Source organism: Nipponia nippon, unplaced genomic scaffold (assembly GCF_047370975.1).
Source record: "Nipponia nippon isolate SJK-2023a ecotype South Korea unplaced genomic scaffold, ASM4737097v1 scaffold_5, whole genome shotgun sequence".
Taxonomy (NCBI): domain Eukaryota; kingdom Metazoa; phylum Chordata; class Aves; order Pelecaniformes; family Threskiornithidae; genus Nipponia; species Nipponia nippon.
Genome location: NW_028262369.1, coordinates 95,001,755 through 95,022,891, shown reverse-complemented (window position 1 = coordinate 95,022,891; position 21,137 = coordinate 95,001,755). Strand labels below are relative to the sequence as shown.

The 21,137-nt window shown below is 35.8% G+C and overlaps 1 protein-coding gene across 1 annotated transcript in view; it reads left to right on the top strand.

Moving 5' to 3' along the window:
* Positions 1-21,137, top strand: part of LRP1B (LDL receptor related protein 1B) — a 756,289-nt gene that overhangs the window by 476,760 nt on the left and 258,392 nt on the right. The window contains exons 15-21 of the mRNA XM_087732714.1: positions 840-962; positions 2,570-2,710; positions 6,917-7,042; positions 8,913-9,029; positions 14,595-14,675; positions 15,865-16,032; positions 17,898-18,080. Of these exons, the coding sequence (XP_087588840.1) occupies positions 840-962; positions 2,570-2,710; positions 6,917-7,042; positions 8,913-9,029; positions 14,595-14,675; positions 15,865-16,032; positions 17,898-18,080 (939 nt within the window). The remainder of the gene's footprint in view (positions 1-839; positions 963-2,569; positions 2,711-6,916; positions 7,043-8,912; positions 9,030-14,594; positions 14,676-15,864; positions 16,033-17,897; positions 18,081-21,137) is intronic.

The window sequence follows — 21,137 nt, the reverse complement described above, 5'->3', positions numbered from 1 at the left end:
AGTTGCAGCAGACATTAAGTTTTATAGCTTGCCTAATCATAGTCAGTTATCACCAACAGTTGAAATTAACAGAGCCTTTAATCATGAGAAGTTGAATGTCCTCAGCAGTGCATATCTAAGCAGTTAGGTTGTGACCAAAGTGACACAAACAGAAATTGTAACATTTGCTTCGGCAGGCTTTGGTTTTAAGTTTGCTAAGAAATTGAGGTAGTGAGGATGCAGCAGTCCTTGGTAGATGATAAAAACACCTGACAGCTGTCAGTATCTTCATGTGAACAGCATACAGCTTTTGGGAAGAAACAATAACACAGAAAAAGAAGGCAGAGAAATAGCAGATGTGTTCAGAAAAGAGTAGTGGAATATTCGCCTTGCATTCTATCTGCCATAGATCTCATTATACTTTTAATTTCTGTTTCCTTTCTCTTTTTTCTTAATCTGCATTTGTAGTCACGTTGTTTTAACACGTGCAGATGCCAATATACGTCAGAACATTTAATTTCTTAAAACTACTGTGTGCATGTAGCCACGTCTTATGAAACATTTTGTAATATTTGTTCCCCTCATAAAAAAGGGAGATAGAATGTTGTGAGCTGATGCTGTAGTTGTTGGTGTTTTTTTTTTTTTTATTTTTACAGGTTATTGCAACCTGTAACTAAAATTGTTTAAATATTATAACCTGTAGTAACCAAACTATGAGAATAATGTGTCCCTAAAATGAGAGGAAAATAACTGTAAAAAATTCTTCATGTGCTTAACATTCTAAAAAAAAAAAAAATCTTCTCTTCTAACACGGCTGTTAGTTTTAAAGTTTGGTTTTGTTTTTTTTTTTATTTTCTCAGGTGACAATGCATGTCGTGTTAATAATGGAGGCTGCAGCACTCTTTGTTTAGCCATTCCTGGAGGCAGAGTTTGTGCCTGTGCTGATAATCAGCTTTTGGAGGAAAACAGTACGACCTGCATGAGTAAGATTTTTAAAGAATATCTGAGTTGATAGTACTGTTAAGGGGTCAAGTCAAATCTGAAAATTAAACAAGAAGGTGCAGTCTCCTAGAGGCTTTTTGCGATTCTATAAGACAAACAAATATTCCTTGAATAAAGATTCTAATTGAAGACAGTTTATTAAATATAATAAAGATTTTTCAAAAAAACCAAAATATTAAGTACACAATATTTGAGGATAAAATGCATTGGAAAATATTTCAGAATGTCTGAGATGATGAAGCAGTTAAATATTTCACTGACCTCTTTTAAAGAATATCAGAAATACCAGAAAATGTTGTGATTAAATCAATATAAACTGGTTTGAGATTATTATATGGACTAAATATCTTAAATTGCACTCTGGCATAGGAAATGTTCATGCTGAAACTGTTCATAAAACATGTCAAGCAGATGTATTTGTGTACAATAGGTCCTGACACAGACTACGCAAATTTCGCTGTCTTTTTCTTGCATCTCTTCCTTGGATATCTTCATTGAAACGCCAATAAAAAAAAATTGTGTTAATAAAAAAATGTGGGATTTTCAATTAAAAATAATAACTCATCAGATAATACAGGTATTTTTTAAATGTTTAGACTTAATATTTGTAACTTACTCAAAATTCTTTTTTTTTTTTAATCTCATTGATCTATTTCTTGAAGTTTAGTGTGTAAAACTTTACATAGGTCTCCAGCCGTAGGCCTAGTAGAGATGAGTAAAGCATAAGGGTTATTTCATAACATGATGAACATTGTTGAGCTTGCAATTACCTTGAATTTGACCCAAATGCATGGCTGGCAGAGCCATCACTGTTGCTAAAGAAAACTATTTTTCTTTTTAGCAGAAAATACTGGAAGGTGGACTTCTCACTGGTAAGATGGAATGTAAGCATTAGGAAGAGAGGTTAGACACTTTCAGATCTGAATGAAGCAGGTTTCCTGTATTTTCCCCAACACACTTCATTGCCTGACTCTTTCCAAGGACTTTGATGCTCCTCGTAGGGTCACAGAGTGATGTGTGGTATTTACGCATTAAGCATTCTGAACCTTATGTTGAGAAATGTATCTGTCTGGATTTATCAGTAAGCTTGTAGCTTGCTACTTAATTCTACCTCAGTAGAATTTTATCCTTTTTTCTTTACCGAGTCTGTACCAGTGCATAATGCAGGTGTTTGAGTTGTTGTGTGGATACAAGAATCAGCTCTTCAGTAATCATTTTCTAGCCCTTTAACATGTACCAGAATTTGGTCTGTGTCTGTAAGAATATTTTCTTTTTGCTGTTGATGAGGCATTGCAATATTTTAAACTGATATTTTTACACTATCATCTAAGCACCAATTAAAAAAAAAAACTTTGAGTGCCATTCTGTTCTGAGTTCTTCCATTTATTAAAAATATATTACCTCAACCATACACTCAGATATGCATGCTGCTACAGGCTTCAGGTGGAATTACCTAAAATATGCAAAGTTTACTAAAAAATTTTCTGAAGTGATAACAAGAACTTATATCTATTTGTATAGAGGTACTATTGCATTCTGTATGTGTCAAGCTAATAAAATAGATGCGCTTCTTGGATATTTTTCCTAGTTAAACATGGAGAAGTGCTACCACAGTTGTGCAAAGCTGAACAGTTTCAGTGTAAGAACAAGCGCTGTATCCAGGATCGCTGGCGCTGTGATGGGGATGATGACTGTCTGGATGGCAGTGATGAGCATTCTGAAATTTGCTGTATGTATGCTTTTACATTTTAACCCACAATTCATACTTTATTTTAAAAAATGGAAACAAAATTATGTAAGTCTGAGGGGAATCAAACAAAAGCGATAATCCTTAAGTCATTCATGTAAATCTTTCATTTTCTTCTTTTCCTGCATATAATAATGGTAGTCCTTTCAAATGACACTGGTGTACGTGTTTCATAGCATAGTGCAAGAGCCTTCATCTTTAGGTTTTGACATTGTAATTTCTGACTCTTTAAATGTCAGTATTTTTTGTTTTGTTTCCCACTATTGCGCTTTTTTATATGGGTCACAGGATAATTCAGGTTGGAAGGGGCCTCAGAATATTTCTAGTCCAGCCTTCACAAAGCAGGGCCAGCCTCACCTCAACCTCTAGGAAAGTGATGGAGCAATTAGTCCTGGAAGCCATTTCCAAAGACATGAAGGACACGAAAGTGACTGGGAGTAGTCAGCATGGATTTATGAAGGGGAAGTTGTGCTTAGCCAACCTCATAGCCTTCTACAGTGATGTGACTAGTTTGGTGGATGAGTGAAAAGCAGCGGATATTTTTTACCTCAACTTTAGTAAGGCTTTTGACACTGTCTGCCATAACAGCCTAGTAAACAAGCTGACAAAAGATGGGTTAGGTAAGTGGACAGTGAGATGGATTGGAAACTGTCTGAATAGCGAGGCCCTGGGGCTTGTGATCAGTGGCACAATGTTCAGCTGGAGCTAAGTCACTAGCAGTGTACCCCAGGGGTTAATGCTGGGGCCAGTAACCTCTCTATTAATGACTTGGACAGAGTGCACACTCGGCAAGTTTGCAGGTGATATGAAGTTAGGAAGAATGGCTCATGCACCAGATGAGTGTGCTGCCATTCAGAGGAACCTTGACAGGCTGGAGAATTGGATGGAGAGGAATATGGTGAAATTCAGCAAGGAGAAATGCATCTGGGGAGGAGTAACTCCAGGCGTCAGTATATGCTGGGGGCCACCCAGATAGAAAGCAGCTTTGCAGACAAGGACCTTGGGGTCCTGGTGGGCAACAAGCTGATCATTAGCCAGCAATGCACCTCATAGCAATGAAGGCTAGGAGCATCCTAGGCTGCTTTAGGAAGAGCATGGCCAGCAGGTTGAGGGAGGTGATCCTTCCGCTCTATTCGGCCCTGATGAGGTCGTATCTGGAGGACTGTGTCCAGTTCTGAGTTCCCCAATATGAAAAAGATAGGGACTTACTGGAGTGAGTCCAGGAAAGGGCCACTGAGATGATTAAGGGACTGGCATATGTGTCCCAGAGGTTGGGAGAGCTGGGATTGTTCAGTCAGGGGGAAGGGAAGGCTCAGAAGGGATCTTACCAATGTGTATAAATACCTGATGGGAGAAGATGGAATGAAGAACAGGGAACCAGGCTCCTCTTAGTAGTGCCCACTAGCAGGACAGGATGTAATGGACACAAACTGAAAAGCATGAAATTATATCTGAATGCAAGAAAACATTTTTTTTTTACTGTGAGGAGAGTCAAACACTGGAATAGATTGCCCAGAAAGGTTGTGGAGTTTCTGTCTATGGAGGTACTCGAAACTTACATGGACACGGTCCTGGGAAACCTGCTCTGGTTGGCCCTGCTTGAGCAGGGGATTAGTCTAGGTGACCTCAACAGGTCCCTTCCAACCTTAAACATTTCTGTGATTCTGTAATGTATTTCTTAAAAAAAAAAAAAAAAAAAAAAAAAAACCAAACCACAAAAAAACCCACAAAAATCAACCACCACACACACTTCCAGTTTTAAATTAGATGTACTTTATCTTTAAAAATACACTTTTACTAGAGCTATATTTTTTTGCTGTAGAGGAGTCCCGATGTTGAAATGAAAAATAATAGAAAACATACCAATTACATATGTATGTCGTTCCTGGAAGATACTTAGGTAGCCTGCTATAAAATTAGAGTTGCAGCAGTGAAAATTCCTTTCCTCACTCAGTTTCTTGCAGTGCTATTTCTATCATTAGATCATTTCTCGAAACCAAATCTCCTTTAGTGAAATGAAAATACATTACTTTTTTCCCCGTAGATTGTAAACGTGAAGAATTGATACACTCTTCTACAGTGCAGCATTGTTCTGGGTGTCTGAAAACTTATCATGGTCTCTCATTCTTATCTCTTTGAGATAAAACAGCTCTAATCTGTTCTTTTTTTCCAGTAGATTATGGGTTTTTTTAGATTTCCTTGCTCTTTTCTGAACTTTGCCAACTGATCCTTGGTTGGATGTCCAAAACTGGATGTATGTACTTCTGCTGACGCCTTTGTGAAGCTGGTTAGGCTGAGAGAACGTGTTTGTGAGGGTCGATAGTCCTGCTTATATATCCTGGGGTAAATCTTACCTGTTTCACACTGGTCTGATGTTGCTGGTACATACTGAGCTTGTGATCCTCTGTAATGCCTAGGTCTTTTTCTGTATGTCTGTTACCTAGCCAGTTTGGGTTTTTTCCCTGCATTTATATATTTTGGTAGCTCCATTTAGTTGTCATTACTGACTTTGGTCCTAATTCTTTTCAAAACATTTGTCCAGTTCTGAATTGTAGTGCTTACTAACATTTTATTTTAATACCAGGGATTCTTACACTTAAATAAGGAGCTCAACTAATAAAGACAGTGAGAAAGAAAATCTTTTGGCAGAGTTGACTTGATTCTCATTTAAATATTAGACCAATTCATTGATCAAAGCTTGTAATTCTCAGAGGATTTATTCAGATATAAATGAAATCATAATCTAGTCCCAAATCTGTATGTGATATATAGTTTATGTGGCTAGTATGATAATAGTGATCTCTTTCCAGCAGTTGCTATAGTAACTTCAATAGTTCTTTTTGAGTTAGTCTGAAATATTTGCAGTTACAAATAGAGTACACACACAACATGTTAGTAAATATATATGAGCAAAAACTTAACTACCATTTAAAACAATATCTACGTCTAGTGTTGAGGTCAGATTTTAAAAAAAAAGTCTTCAGTTTTTAATTTTATGACATGGATGATAACAGTTTTGTTCTCCAGTCACATTGCAAACTAGGTTGCTTCATAAGTATTATGAGACTTGGAATACCTTTCTGCTCAGATTATTAATTAATCTTTACTTCCAGTGTTCTTTCACCTTCCACGCAAAACACTCATGAAGGGTTCACGTGTTATTGATATTGCACTCGCTCTGTGTTGTTTTCAATAGGAAGAATAGGTAGAAAGGTCAAAGATAAAAGCTACTAAAATGTCAAGGATAAGCCTGCAAGTTGTCCTTTCATTTTAAATACCATTTGTTTCCAGATATATGTTAAACTTTAAAAAAGAGACTGTGGATGGCTGAGTAGGTGGAGAATAGCTTGCGATTATTTTTAACCCAGCATTTGAAATTGTGTGTAGTTTACTGCTCTTGTGCAGCTCAAGATTAGGAAGATCTGCTAAAAATAATCTCGTTATTAGCATGAAAGAAGCAGATTGTATATACTTACTACAGCTGCAAGAGCAGGCCAATAGTATTTACAAAATTTCTGTGCTTTCAGTCTTCATCCTTCCCATGATATTTGGTAGCTATCAAAAACATGTTTATAAGATACCTTGTTCACTCTTGAATACCAGATTTTTTTGTCAGTTTTACACTGTGTTGCATATTTCACTTTTTGACACCTACAATTTCATGGTAAGTAAACAGCAGATCTATATGTGGCCATTGACAGTAATGTGCATCATTTTAGAAGCATTTTATAACCTGCCCGAATCCCTGCTCACTGTGGTATATTATTTTGGATACGCACTTAGCAACTTGCATCCGTTCCCTGTGGTGTTTTCTTTTGTTTATATGCACTTCAGTTTGCAAACCTCGTCACATTGATAAAATGCTATTGAGGACATTTTTCTTTAAGCAAATAGCAACGCTGTAAAATGCTGCTACCTTTTATCACCTAGTAGCTAATAGAAGAGGATCTCCATATTGACACTAGTATGATAGGAGACTCTTTACTATGTATTGTTTAATTTATTATTGAAGTACTGCAATATTTTTTATTTGACTGGTTTGCTGAACAATTTTTATATCATGGTGATTATATATACAGGATAACCATATTAACTGCATCACCAGGGAATACCATTTAATGTATTCTTTTCAGCTGGTTTTCTCTGATTATTTTCTTAGGAAAAGAACTCTCTTTTTTTTCTCCCCAGTCAATCATAGTTGTCCTGATGATCAGTTTAAGTGCCAAAATAATCGTTGCATTCCCAAGAGGTGGCTTTGTGATGGAGCTAATGATTGTGGTAATAACGAAGATGAATCAAATGAAACCTGTGCAGGTAAAGATTTTACTTGGTTGTGCACACAAGTTCTCTAACTCCAGTTCCATAAATAGTTCAAGACTGTTCTGAACTCAACTGAACCAGTCTGCTACTAGTAATCTGATTATTGCCATTTTAAATTCATTCAGATTTTGATGCCACTAAGGCTGGAATACAAATTATATTTTACTTAATCCTTACGCTTGACTGTGCTTTCCAAAGTAATTCAGCACTTAATCTATCCATATGGGTTGACTGTCAAAGCAGTGCTTAGGTACAAACTTGTCCCTGCTAAATCTTTTTCGTCAGCCTAGAATTTTGTTTGTTAAGATGCTGTGATGAGTGCCATGTCACTGGTAAATTTTATTTTATGCTGACAAAAGCATAATTAGTTATTCAGTTTCCCCTTGGTAGCTTGAAATTGTTTTCATTTGTAAGTTATTAACTGTATAGTGGATTTTTAAGTAAATACCAAGATGAAGATTGTTTACTTATTCCACTGCAATAAATCATGGAGTTCCAAATCTGTCCTTTGCTTGTATGGAAGTGATGTTTAGTGCTTGTCAGGAGAGTACACTAAACACTCATTAAATATCTTATATACAAAATATCAGGCATCAATAATAGTGTGATAGACAGCATACATTGTATATGAAAATATTCCCTGAACTCATTTTCCTTTATTTAAATTTTCATATGTATAATAACCTGTTCTGGTTGTTACTTAGCAGTTTGGCTTAAAGCACTCTAGCACAAATGCGGACCTATAGTGTCTATATCGTCTCTACAGTATTATTGTGGATTGTAATACATCTTGATATCCTTTGATATTCCACTTTGCTTGTAGGATAGAGTCTGATTTGAAAACGATATTTTGCATCCCTGTGTCAGTTGGCTGTGGGTTGAATTTTGTATTCTTGTTTTTCCTTTTGTTCCTGCAGTGGCAAACACAATTCATGTTTAAAAAAAAAATACTTCTTTGAAATATTTTAAACTTCTATTCTTCTATTGTATTTTGGGCTATTTCTTTGAAGAAAAAGGAAAATGGTAATTGAGAATAGTAAATGAAGAAATATTCTTCTGATTATTGGAGTTTCTGATGTATCGGTCATTTTTTTAAAGTGTGGAATCACATATAGATGAACTCTAAAAGCTTAAATTTGGAATAAAAATCTGTCACTGGCATTGTAGTTATGGGTTCGCATTTTGAATAAACAAAATTATAAGTAATGTTAGTTTTATATGCTAGATTTTTATTGCAATTTTACTGTTCATCAGCTTTCAAAGTAATTTAGGTAGTTACATAGGGTGATTTCTTTTAGTGATCTTTATTTCTTCAGAAGAAAGGCATACATCGTTTCTTTTAATGGATCATTACAGTTGCATATTTGCAAAGGCAGAGATTCTAAGAACAGTGAGGCCAGGCACATCACACACATGCTATATTACCATTTTTCTGTGTAAATATGAATCTTACTAGATCATTGTTTATGTTATGAAATACAATTTGTTAATCTTCCAAATGTAAGTTAGACATTTTTATACTCTGATTATTGTTTATTTAACTCTAGTGCTAATGTTATTTTATCAAACATTAATGCTCTCCTACCACCTAGTTTTGTATAATTACATATAAAACTTCACGTTCTCGTATGTGGAAGAAACCACTAAGAATTCTACATAACAGAGGTAGAACACAGTCCTGCAGATGGCCTCAATTTTCTCTGAAATCAAAGGAGGTGAATGATGTTTAGTCAGATCAGGTAAAATGTGCAGCAGGCCAGGAGATGCCCTCCAGACTTGCAGCTTCTACACAGAGACACGCACCAAGACACCTAACAGATTTAGTCCATTTCCCTTGCATTTTTGGAGTGTTTTGTCTTGACAGCAAGAACGTGTCAGGTTGACCAGTTTTCTTGTGGGAATGGACGCTGTATTCCGACATCGTGGCTATGTGACAGGGAGGACGACTGTGGAGATGAAACTGATGAAATGACATCCTGTGGTAAGTAAATTTGCTTTGGGGGAAAAAAGTAAAATTATTCTATAAAAAGTTAAACATATAAGGATCTCTTTTCATGTGAACTGACGGGTAGAAGTAGTATGAGGGTCCTTTTTGGTTTCATATGAACTAATAATATTCTTTCTGAAAAGGCAAATATAATTTATTTGATTAATAAATAAACCCAAAGCAAAGGCTGCATTTTCTATTATTGAGTTTTTAACTACAATACCAAATATGCAGATCAGTCAACTTAATACTTTTCTAATTTACAGCCCATTGTCAAATACTATCACCCTCAAAAATTGGTATTTATCTTGGCTGTGTACCTCTTCACATGGGCATATACTAGATGTCAATAAAATCAGACTGTTTCACTTCTGAACAGAAGGATATTTTGATGTTGTATTTTGCAGAAAAAATTAGTCTTTCTTGGTTGTCATGAGACAGTCGCAGCAGCTCTCCTGATTGCTGCTTTACTGAGATATTGCAAAGAGAGGTGCACTGTCTCTAATCAACTGCTTCCAAACAATTAAGGTTTTTTGTAAGTCAGCATGACTGCCTTCATCTGTTTGGCAGGTCACAGGTAACTGCTGTGAGTCTGAGAGCCAAAGGGTCAATGAGCTGTCTGCAAAATATTGTATCAGCGTGTTCCCTGTTTACAAGGGAATATTTGTGATATTATTTGACTTACTAATGTGAACCAGTAAGTGTGTCGCAATATAATAGGATAGGTTTACGAAATGACTTTTCAAGAGTTTTCAAGAAAGAATGCTGACTGATTATTTTAGTAGCGTCAACCATGTAAACATGAACCGATAGGTTGTGCACAAAAAAAATAAAATCTAAAGTGCACTTGTTAGGATACTTAGTAGCTAGACCGGTATTTTTCTCAGATATAGCTGATATTCTAACTTGATTCACTGTTATAAAAATATATTGTTTCTTAATCACATTCAAACTATGAATGCAATGTAGTTGACAAAACATTACCTTTTTTTTGCTTTTTTGAAACTTCTTACAGCTGTAAAACTTTTCAGTAGAGTTATTAGAGTTCTATTACTGATAGCAGTTCTTTTGCAAAAATCTCAATACCTTTGAAGCACTTGCAGTGGAGAGGAGAAAAAAAAATAAAAAGTAAACATATAAATGAAAGTCATAGGCTGACACTGTGATGCCCTGTATTCCATAAACATAAATATCCAGGACTTCAATTACTAGAGAATCTATGGAAGGCAACATGTAGGATCCAATCAGTAAATTCTGTTGATCCATAGTCCCTTAAGTTTGTTTAATTTTGAGTTATTCATGACTGGCAACCAGCTAATACCCATTAGCTCAGTTCACGTTGTTACTTTTTAAAGTCCATATGTAATTCTCAGCATCTCCTTCTTCTATAACTGCATTCAAGATTTCAGGATTTTTTAGTGTAAATAGTTGTTAGGTTTCCTGGAATATTCACCTGCTTTCTTTTATTTGTTACTTTCTTCGTCTTTCTTCTTTTAATAATGATATAAACCAGAAAAAAAGAAAGCTAATTTTATATTGACAGTAATTAATATATGATCAGTTACTTCAAAATAGATGACATATTTGATAAATTCTAAATGAAAATAAAATCATTGTGTGAGTGAAAATGAGGATATTATTAAGGCAGACTTCTAATTGCCATGCTTCAAATCAGGTAAGTTCTGTTGTATACAGAGGCGGAATAGGTGATCCCAGTGGACTTACTGTATTTTTGTAGTCTCTGAATTTATAACGTTCTATGAAATGGGACAGCATGGCACTTGGTACTAGAATAGTTTATCTGACTAGCTGTACCTTGTGTTCTTAGACACCTTATCAATATACAGATGCTAATGTCGTCTTTTTAATTTCTTTCTGTGTGTTTTGTATGACGTTCTGTCAGCTGATCTGGAATATTTCTTCAGATCATTTAATCAGCATTCATTTCACCTGCTGTTTTTCAGTTTGGCCATACTTTACATAGACTTCATGTTTTAGAATGTTGTTTATTTATCCTCGAGCACTGTGGTTGTGCAAATATGTCAAATATTTCATTTTTCATTCTGCCTTATAAGTTGAGGGCTAATGGGCACACTAATGGCATTTATTTAGCTATTCTATTGATTGGTATATATTTTTTTCTATGAAGCAGTTTAAAAATCTTCTTGTATTTGCAAGTTTTTGTATTAAAAGTAAAATCATGGTTTACTTTTTGTTACCATCACAAATAGTTGATTTTCAACTGCACCAGTCTTCAGGTATGAATAACTTTTGGCTCCTATTGATTCAGGAACTTAAGCATACTTATATTGGTGTATAGCTGGAGTGAGCAGGACTGGAAAGATGATGTCAGTATCATCATGCATACACTTTTTCATGAGATACGATCAGATTTACGAAGAAGCATGACATTTCCGAAGATGATTTGAAATGAGACCCTCCTGATTTTTCTACTGCTTTCCTAAAGGAAACAAGACTTGTGCTTATTTTTTTGTGTCCATCTGTTTATCAGTTTATTGTCATACCATTTGCACTCAATAACAGAAGGGTAAAAGTAGTATCAAAGAACTGGAGATTTTACAAGACTGCTGGATAGCAGAGAAAAATGTGATTCCTGTCTACACTGTGGAGAGGCTTCACTGTGAGCTCAAGAAGCACCTTTTTTGTTTTGTCTGTCTGCAGAGCAGTCAGCAGGGGGATGGCTGTGACTCAGCTACAGGATGTGCACCTCTTTGCTGCGAAATAGGGAAAGGAAAGGAGTACGGGGGAGGCCATAGGGACAATGAGGGGAAGTATTGTGCCTGTCCTCTAGGATGTCAGAGGGAGCTGTGGATGATGGTGGAGGCTGGGGCTATGAGAAGCAAACACTGGAGACACTGCAAAACATCCTTGGAAAGACTGTGGTGGTCCGAGATTCATGAGATGGGGGCGGGGGGGGTGATGAGGATAATCAATTCATTTTAATTAGTTTCTGTCTCTTTATATAGGTCTTGGGTAGAAAGATGAACATAAAATAAAGTCATGAAGACATTCATGTATGGAAAAGGGGAAAATTGCATTTAATATACGAGTTAAATTTGTGGGAAAATTATTGAAGAGCTAAAAAGCAAAATTAAAACTTGCTTTCAGTTTTGCTTGTGGCACATAAGGCATATATTGTAGCTAAGTACCATCATAGTTGCACATCTGCATTGTTTGTCTTGGAACAGATTTTTGTTGTCACTGTAATGTATTCCCCCAAGAAAAACAGCGCTTTTTTTTTTTATTTAAGAAAAAAAAAACCAAAGCTTTCTAGGAGTAATTGACAAAGTGGTGTCATCAGTGTTAACTTTTCTTCCCACCCTTTGCTGTGTCGAAGAAAAATAATCACTTCAATTGTATGATGTTCTTGATGATCTCTAAATTTTACTGTTTGATGCAGCTGGTTTGGTTCAGTGCTTCATTCATGACTTTTTTTAAGCCAAAACTTTCCCTAAGCTTCTGTAAAGAAGAAGAAAAAAAAAAGAAAAAAAAGCTTTTGAATTAACTTTAAAACATTTTCTACACCAAAGACGGCAAGAGAAAGCAAACCCAAGTCAGAAATTCATTGACTTCAATGACTATTTGAATTCTTGTCTTAAGGAAATTTTACATTTATGTGGCATGCTTTAAAAGTTTAGAAAAGCTCTTCAGTTCTAATTACATGGCCTAATTCTCAAAATCTTTGTGAAGTTTAGCTTTGTCGTCTCAATTGTAACAACACTAGAACAACCCAATGTAGTCAGAGCAATCTAATGAGGAATACATTTGGAGAGTTGTTCTCATCTTGGGCAGTTTTGGTGTGGCTGACAGGACTATGCACCATTTTGGACATGTCTTTCTGTTGCATTTAGGGTGTACTGTGTAGGAACTTCCAACCTGAAATCCTTCAGTGAAGGACAAACTTGCCTTTAAGTAGCAGTTCAGGCAGATTGTTCATGTTGTCTTCTTTGGTTTGCATTAAGTATCAGTTACCGAGAAGTGTCTTTTTCTCTTGGTGGTCTGTATAGACAATTTAGGCTCCTCCTTATTAATTTTGAATCAAGTTAGACTTTCAGATTGTTTCCTATGAATTGACAGGTTTTGTAAAGTAGATCTTGTATTTTCCAAACTGAATAGGTACAAGCACTGTTTAACATGCTAATGGTATGAATGCATATACCTAGCTATGATATTGGTTTTAGAAGAAAAAGAAGTCTGAAAAAAATCAAGTTGTTCTATGCAAAACATATTAAACAATTATAAAAATTCTGTGTGTAATATAGATGAGTTTCTACTATCAATGATATTGTCTCAATTTTTTACTACTTTTACTGGAATGCTTGGAGGAAATGATTTTAAATGTTTGTAAATCATTCGGCCGGCTGAATATGAGCCAGCAGTGTGCTCAGGTGGCCAAGAAGACCAATGGCATCCTGGCTTGTATCAGAAATAGTGTGGCCAGCAGGACTAGGGAAGCGATCGTCGCCCTGTACTGGGCAGTGGTGAGGCTGCACTTTGAGTCCTGTGTTCAGTTTTGGGCCCCTCACTACAAGAAGGACATGGAGGTGCTGGAGTGCATCCAAAGGAGGGCAACGAAGCTGGTGAAGGGTCTGGAGCACAAGTCTTATGAGGAGCAGCTGAGGGAGCTGGGGTTGTTTAGTCTGGAGAAGAGGAGGCTGAGGGGAGCCCTTATTGCTCTCTACAACTGCCTGAAAGGAGGCTGGAGCCAGGTGGGGGTCGGTCTCTTCTCCCAAGTAAGAAGCGATAGGACGAGAGGAAACAGCCTCAAGTTGCGCCAGAGGAGGTCTAGATTGGGTATTAGGAAAAATTTCTTCAGTGAAAGGGTTGTCAAGCACTGGCACAGGCTGCTGAGGGAAGTGGTTGAGTCCCCATCCCTAGAGGTATTTAAAAGACAGGTAGACGTGGTGCTTAGGCACATGGTTTAGGGGTGGGCCTGACAATGCTAGGATAACAGTTGGACTTGATGACCTTAAGGGTCTTTTCCAACCTCAACAATTCTGTGATTCTGAATACTGACATTTTAATTTTGGATTTTATTATGTCAGTCCACAGTGACTTTATTTCTTGACTGTTCTTTTGCTTGGTAATCAACCTTCTCATTTTATAGTCTTCTGTTTCTTGTCTTTTACTAGCAGTGTTATTGCAATTGGAGAACTTTTTAAATATAAATAAAAACATTGAAAATACGGTTTGTATCAGTCATCAAGCTATAATTAGTCATAAATATTAGCATGCTTAGTGGCAAAGACAGCCCTAGTCTGATGGGAATATAGGGCCATGTTATGTGACACAGAATGATGCATTTCAGTGGTCTGTGTTGAGGAAGGATAGGGTTTTAGCTAGTATTTACAGTTAAAAGCCTTTTTATCCTCTCTTTTTGGTGTCTCACCTCTTTCTCCTCTCCAGATTAAGTATTCGGCAGGTGCAAATGTTTGATACAATACATTTGTGTAATTTATGCATATAGGAGGGTAGAAGAATATTACTAAAGAGGATATACATTAAATAGTTGTTATTTCTTTTTGAACACTTTCACAGAATTCCCAACATGTGAGCCACTAACTCAATTTATATGCAAAAATGGAAGATGCATTAGCAGCAAATGGCTCTGTGATTCAGGCAAGTATCAAGTGCTCCATATCTGAAATAAATATGGTAGATATTACATAAATATTGCTTTGATACTCACTCTTTTCTTGAGACTGATATTGCCAGTTTGGTTGGTAAGTGGCGAGAGAATAAATATAATATTTTTAAATTACTGACCTGACCTAGAAATCAGCAATATTGGAGCTTCGTATAAGGAATGATGCAGTAGATATAGTAATAGTATATTCTGTAGAATGAAGTGTGATGTAATCTTTCATTATTAAAAAAAAAAAAGCTAAGCTATTGCATATGAAAGTATTTTCTACTTTTAGAAAATAAAATAGTTCCAGTTACCAAAATACCTAATTTTTTGTTGTTTGTGGGCAAGTTCAATTTAATAAATAGCATCTCTCAAGAGGGAAGGCCAGGAAGGCTTTACAATGTAGTTATTTCTTTTGTCTGAAAAAATACATATTTGAGTGACAGCTGTTCAGATTAATCTTTTCTTAGAGCTTGTGATGTGGGAGTGATGTCATGCCAATCCTAATAACATTAGGTTGGTTCTTCATCCACCATAGCTTTTGATATTACTATAATTTTATGAGGCTGAAAGGAATTCATTCAAATTATGGGAATTGCCTTAAGATTGTTTTAATGACTACAACATTAGAGTAATGAGAAACTACATTCCACCCTTATTTATGTGCTGCCATCTTTCTCCACCTTGCACCATTGCATGTACATGGAAACAACATTTGTAATACTATTGAAAAGAAATTCTGACATCAGGTTTTCATTTTGGTTTATATGAAGCTCTGTGTGTGTGTGTACTTAACTGTCTAAGTTAGCTTAACGAGTCACTGAGAAGAAAGTAAAACCACTGTGTTCGGAAGCCTGTTTAGTTACACGTGACTGAAGGAATGAAGAAAATCTACAGCCTTCTCATACTTGCTGGTGTCTGTGATTGAATAATTGTGAATAAGTGTAAGGGGTTAGACTATGCAAAATGACAGAGTGTCAAGTGCTGCTGGTAAATTAGAGTTAAGGAAATTACCTGCATTAGAAATAATTTTACCATATGCCTGTGGGCAGTAAACATACTATTTTATTTACTGCGCATTATTTTTCTCTTGCTTTTTGGAAATATCTTTTTCTCCTCACATATTTTTTATTTGGATTTTTTATCTTTTAAAATAATAAAGAAAATTAATATTTGCAGATGACGACTGTGGTGATGGAAGTGATGAACTAGGCTGTATTCACTCGTGTTCTGCTGATCAGTTCAGATGCTATAATGGTAGATGTATCCCAAGTCATTGGGCCTGTGATGGTGACAATGACTGTGGAGATTTCAGTGATGAAACCAAAACAAACTGCAGCAAGGAAGGTTAGCTTCTTTTTTCTTCCTACATTTTAATACTTATAAACACAAATACTTTATTATAAATACAGAGGACCCGTCTTCAATCAATGGAAAAAGAGAAAATGCTTTTAACCTTGGTAAAGGTTGGAATGGAAAATATGTCAAGTATAATATGATAATACAGAAATGTATCATAGAAGAAGGATGCATTTGCAAACAAAATGGGTATTATACTGAGATAAGTTTTGTAGTTTTATTTTACTGAATTATGCTAAATGTGATGTTTGTCCTTTTACAGAGATGCATGCTGCCTAGATAAAGAGACAGTAAGCAGCATTTCTTAAGTTACCATTTCTATTTTCTGGGGGTTTTATGCAGTAACACTCTCATTTTTGTGTGATCCAAGTTGTGGGGGTTTTTTTCAGTAGTGTTACTAAAGCATAAAAATATTTTAACAAACTACAGTCCCATTTAGATGCCATACGTTATATTTATTTGGGTGGGGAGAGAAGGGTAGGATGCTTGTAGCAAAGGACAAAGAATAATAAGATAAGAATGAGGGAATATTTTTCTCTCATATTTTTCTTACAGTGATTTTTTCCACAGCAAAGTAACTGTACACGATTTTATTGGTCCTTTTTAATGAGTTTATATTCTAAATCTAGTTGCAGACCTCATACAAATAGATGAATTAGCAGGATGCCGTGCATGAGTAAAGTCCTTAATTTTTATATATTTACAAAAATTATTATTTATCTGTATCAAAATAAATGATCTGGAACTAAACTACTCACTTTCCCGCCTGTTCATGTCCATCGCAGAGCTTAAAGTCCCACTCTATCTGTTTATACAATACCATGTTATGTTGGGATTTGCAACGCTGTCTCTCAAATAGCACAGTTTTATGCTTATTATGAGTTCATATGTCTTCTGTGTCCTGCTCTGCTACGTGATGCACACTTTCTAGCAACTTGTCTTTGCTTTATTTACAACAGAAGGGAAGAATGCAGATTATTTAGAAAAAAAAAAAAAAGGCAACTTTTAATAAAATAAACCGTATATTTATACACAGTGCTATAAGAATGTATTCAAATAATGCTTTTTGGTACAGAAATGTATAATTGTATGGAATGGATAATGTGTCATTACTTTAAAGTACACGTTATTGTTGTTAGTATGTTATGAAATACTAGAAATACTCACGGAGGTAATAGTTTGGGAAAAGGAGGGCAAGGATAAAATTGAAAAGGCCATCATCTAGAAAATACTAAGAGAATTAGGTATGTGATGATTAATTAAAATCACATAGTTATTTTGTTTTGAAACATTCAAAACTGATTCCGTAGCTGTGCTGAACTGAAAGTTCATTGCTGTGGAATTCAGAAAGGCTACAACTGGTCTGCCAGTGCTGTAATACCACAAGCCAGGCAGGTGTCGGCGCCAGAACTCTTGTGTCAGTTAGACCAGAGGTGTGACCTTTCATGTTTTGTGAACTAGGAGATGGACCTTGTTGGAAAAAAGAGGAGAATGAAGAAGGAGGAGGGAATGTAGCTTGAGGGTGAGAGGCAGGGCTTACGAAGCACCAGGAAAACTTCATCAGCCTTGGCCCTCCTTACCTCTCCAAATTCATTCTTGTCTGACAGTTGTGAAAAAAAAAAAGGTATTTACCTTGAGCCTGTGGTGGAGGGGGGAGTGAGCAGGATCAGAAAGAGCTTGTCTGCAGCTTGTGTTGGAGTGATGAGTTAGAAAGGAATAGTGAGTTTTGAGTGTTCTACTTGGGGAGTCTGATTTTTGCTTTGGTTAGGAAGGGGGATTCTAAGTTGTTGTAGACTTGGCATGGAAAAAATTCACATGAGCAAGTTCTTTAATGTAATTCTTATTTTTCTAAGAAACTCCCTCTCCTGGAAGATGCAATGGGAAGGAATTTCAGTGCAGTCCTGACGGGAACTGTGTTCCTGAGTTGTGGCGCTGTGATGGAGAAAAGGACTGTGAAGATGGTAGTGATGAAAAAGGCTGTAATGGAACTATACGGCTATGTGATGAAAAAACAAAGTTCTCCTGCAAGAGTACAGGTATATGCTTGCAGATATGTTTTGCTCTCATATACTCCTTGTGTGTGTGTGTCTGTCTGTTTGTGTGATTTGATCACATACCTACTATTTGAATACTACTTTGAATGTTTAATACTACTGAGGTGATGTTACTTATTGTAGTCATACCAGGAAAAGAATATTAATATACTTCCCCCAACCTGTTTTCTGATCTACAATATAAAATGGATGGGTTTTGAGACTACTTAAAGCTGAAACTGTTCTGTGTGATAGTACATCAAACCAAATACTTAAAGTACTACAAAGTCCAGGTGTTTTCTTCTATTTTCCATCTTTGGCCCTAGAAGTAAGTTGATTGAAATGGTATAAAGTAATTAGCTAGAAGACTTCAAAGAATTAGAACTACAGCACTAGAAATTCAAACTGCGATACTGGAAGAAAAATACATTCTTTGAGAATATTTAAAATTAAATTTTGCTGAGTATACTTCATTAAAAAATGTGAAAAGAATGTGACAATCTTTACATGAGGATATTTTGCAAAATAATGCTTAGATGGAACATTTTCTTAAGGGACAGTCCAGTTAAGGAAGAAATTAATGTATGTCAGCATTGTATTAATTTTTTTTACAGTTTCTTTCAAAGCTTAATGAAATACTGGGGGTAAAATAACTTTTAAAAGCAAAATTTAATTCAGGATGTAATAAGTAGTAATATTGTTGCCATTAGGCAACTATAATTATTACAGGAAAGGAGAATCCATTCTACTGCCTGTGTTATAGCTAAGCATGATAAATGTTGTGGTCTAGTTACCTAAGCTCTGTCCAAAAGTATTTGTGAACATGTACGGATACAGTAAGATACTTTATTCAAATCTACAGTGTGAAGAGAGTTCATTTTTAATATGTGCACTACTTTAGGATGCCTTAGAAATGCTTGGAGGCTTGCTGCTACTTGGATTTTGTATAAATCATAATGTCCAGATAAATAAATATGGAATACTGAATTTTGTCTAAACAAAACATTTCCTTTTGGGATCTTACAGTTTCCCTAAAATTGTATAGAACAAGTAGCTGTTAAATGGAATAGTTTCAATAAGTAAAAAGGGATTATTCACTTTTAATAGCAGAGTCTGTTCCCTGAAATAGAGGGACAGAAACCCTGACACAGGAAGTATGCTTCTTCCTGATACGTTTTGCTAGTGGTTAAATGGGGAAAAGGTCTCAAACTATGCTGCCTCATTTTACACTTACCAATGTTTACAGTCGTGCATAAGGAAGGCAATATCTCAGTCAGTTTACAGGATGAAGGATGAAATGTGACTTCTCTAGATGCCACATATAAATACAGCAAAAAAAAAAAAAAAATTATCAAGCGTTTGCTAAATTCAAGGGTATATGGCTTTGATTTAGAGGAAAATGCAATCATGCTTGTTGGTTGTGTGGAAACATCACTTTAAGAATCATTTGTGACAGTTTCATCCATAATTTTTTTTCTTTCACCGTTTTCCTTCCGTCAGTCCTGGAAGGACCAAAACTGCTCATCTGGAGGAGGCATGTTGGTAATGCGTTGGAACAGAAAACAGCAAAAGCAGATTTTTGTTTATCTGCTTTTCAGTTTAATTCTACGTGGTGGGACAAATGACTAGTAATGGTTTTATGAGAAATAGTTTCTGTCACGATCCTCTCAGGTTTCAGAATAAACATCATTTTTTCTGTGGATTATTCTAAAGAGATAATACTGTCTGGCTTCCACATCTATGAGAATTGTTCAGATGAGGAGAAATTGGCTAATTCTTCCCTTATAGATTGCTAGGTGGTGCCATCTGATTTCCTAGTACAGAATACGATGGGTCTGGGTAGGAACGTGTCTGTGGGGGGAGGTGAAACAACCAACACGGTTTGAGGGAAATGACAGTTGGTGAGGACAGTAATAGTGAAATGTTACTGCCCACTTTTTTTCTTACTTCTTTTTTGTTTTATGGCTGCAAATAGTAGCTGCAGGGTCTTTCCTTACTGTAGTTTTTGTTGGCTCTGGTTAATCTGTCACAATGCCACAGGCATGCGTGTCACGTTACAATTACAGCATTTGTCAGCCTTCAGCCAAATGTGATTTTTCTGCTTAGAGTAATGGTGGTCTCAAGAACCCATCATATCCAGCCCCTTTTCTGATATGCACTTAAGAATATCCAATAGAGGGTATTCTATAAATTATATAGATAGCCTTTTAGTAATTTGAATCTAATAGTTGAACATTTTCTCCTAATAAGTCATCTGAATCCTTGCTGCAAGCTTAGCTGATTGTCTTCATCTTGTCACCAGTATAAAAATCTTTTGAATATTGAAAGACTTCTTAATGTCTCCTTAACCACATTTTTTACTGAATAAACAAATACTTTTTCTTCCCCCTTGCATGTCTTCTATTTTTATTTTATGTTTTTAAACCTTCAGTATTTTTGTTGGTCTCACTGGAACTGTCTGATCTGTGCAGTTCTTGAGCTATGGTATCCAAAGTCAGCCAAAATGCTGCAGGGCACTTGAGTTAACAGATTTCAGAATGACATTTCTAATTTTTTCAAGAACATCAGACAGTTGTTTGTGGTGACGTGTCATGAAAAATATACTGGAGTTTGTGCAGCAGTAGGATATGAGATGCAGTAACTACCTTATTGAGATTGACTACTGTTGGGCTGCTTCTAGCCAGTTATCTTCTGCTTTTAAATTAGACTAGACTAAATTAGATTAGACTAAGATCCAGCTTCCTATTTTAAATTCTGATTCTATCCTCCAAAAATTATTACAGGCATGTACTTCAACTCAGTTTTATGTACTACATAAATTTATCTTTTTATTCCATCTTTCTACTTTGCGGTTAGTAGTGCTGGACCACGAGCAGAATCTGTGCAATCTCGCTTAAAAAGTCATCTAATTACTCTAATGATCATAATCAAGTTCTTCAGTGAGGACAAATGCAAAAGAGCCATGCATACTTCAGTTTAGTAAGCAGTAGATCTGAACTGTATTGTATATTTGTCATACTTACTGTTTTTTATATTTCTTTCAAGAAGCAGTTAATTTTG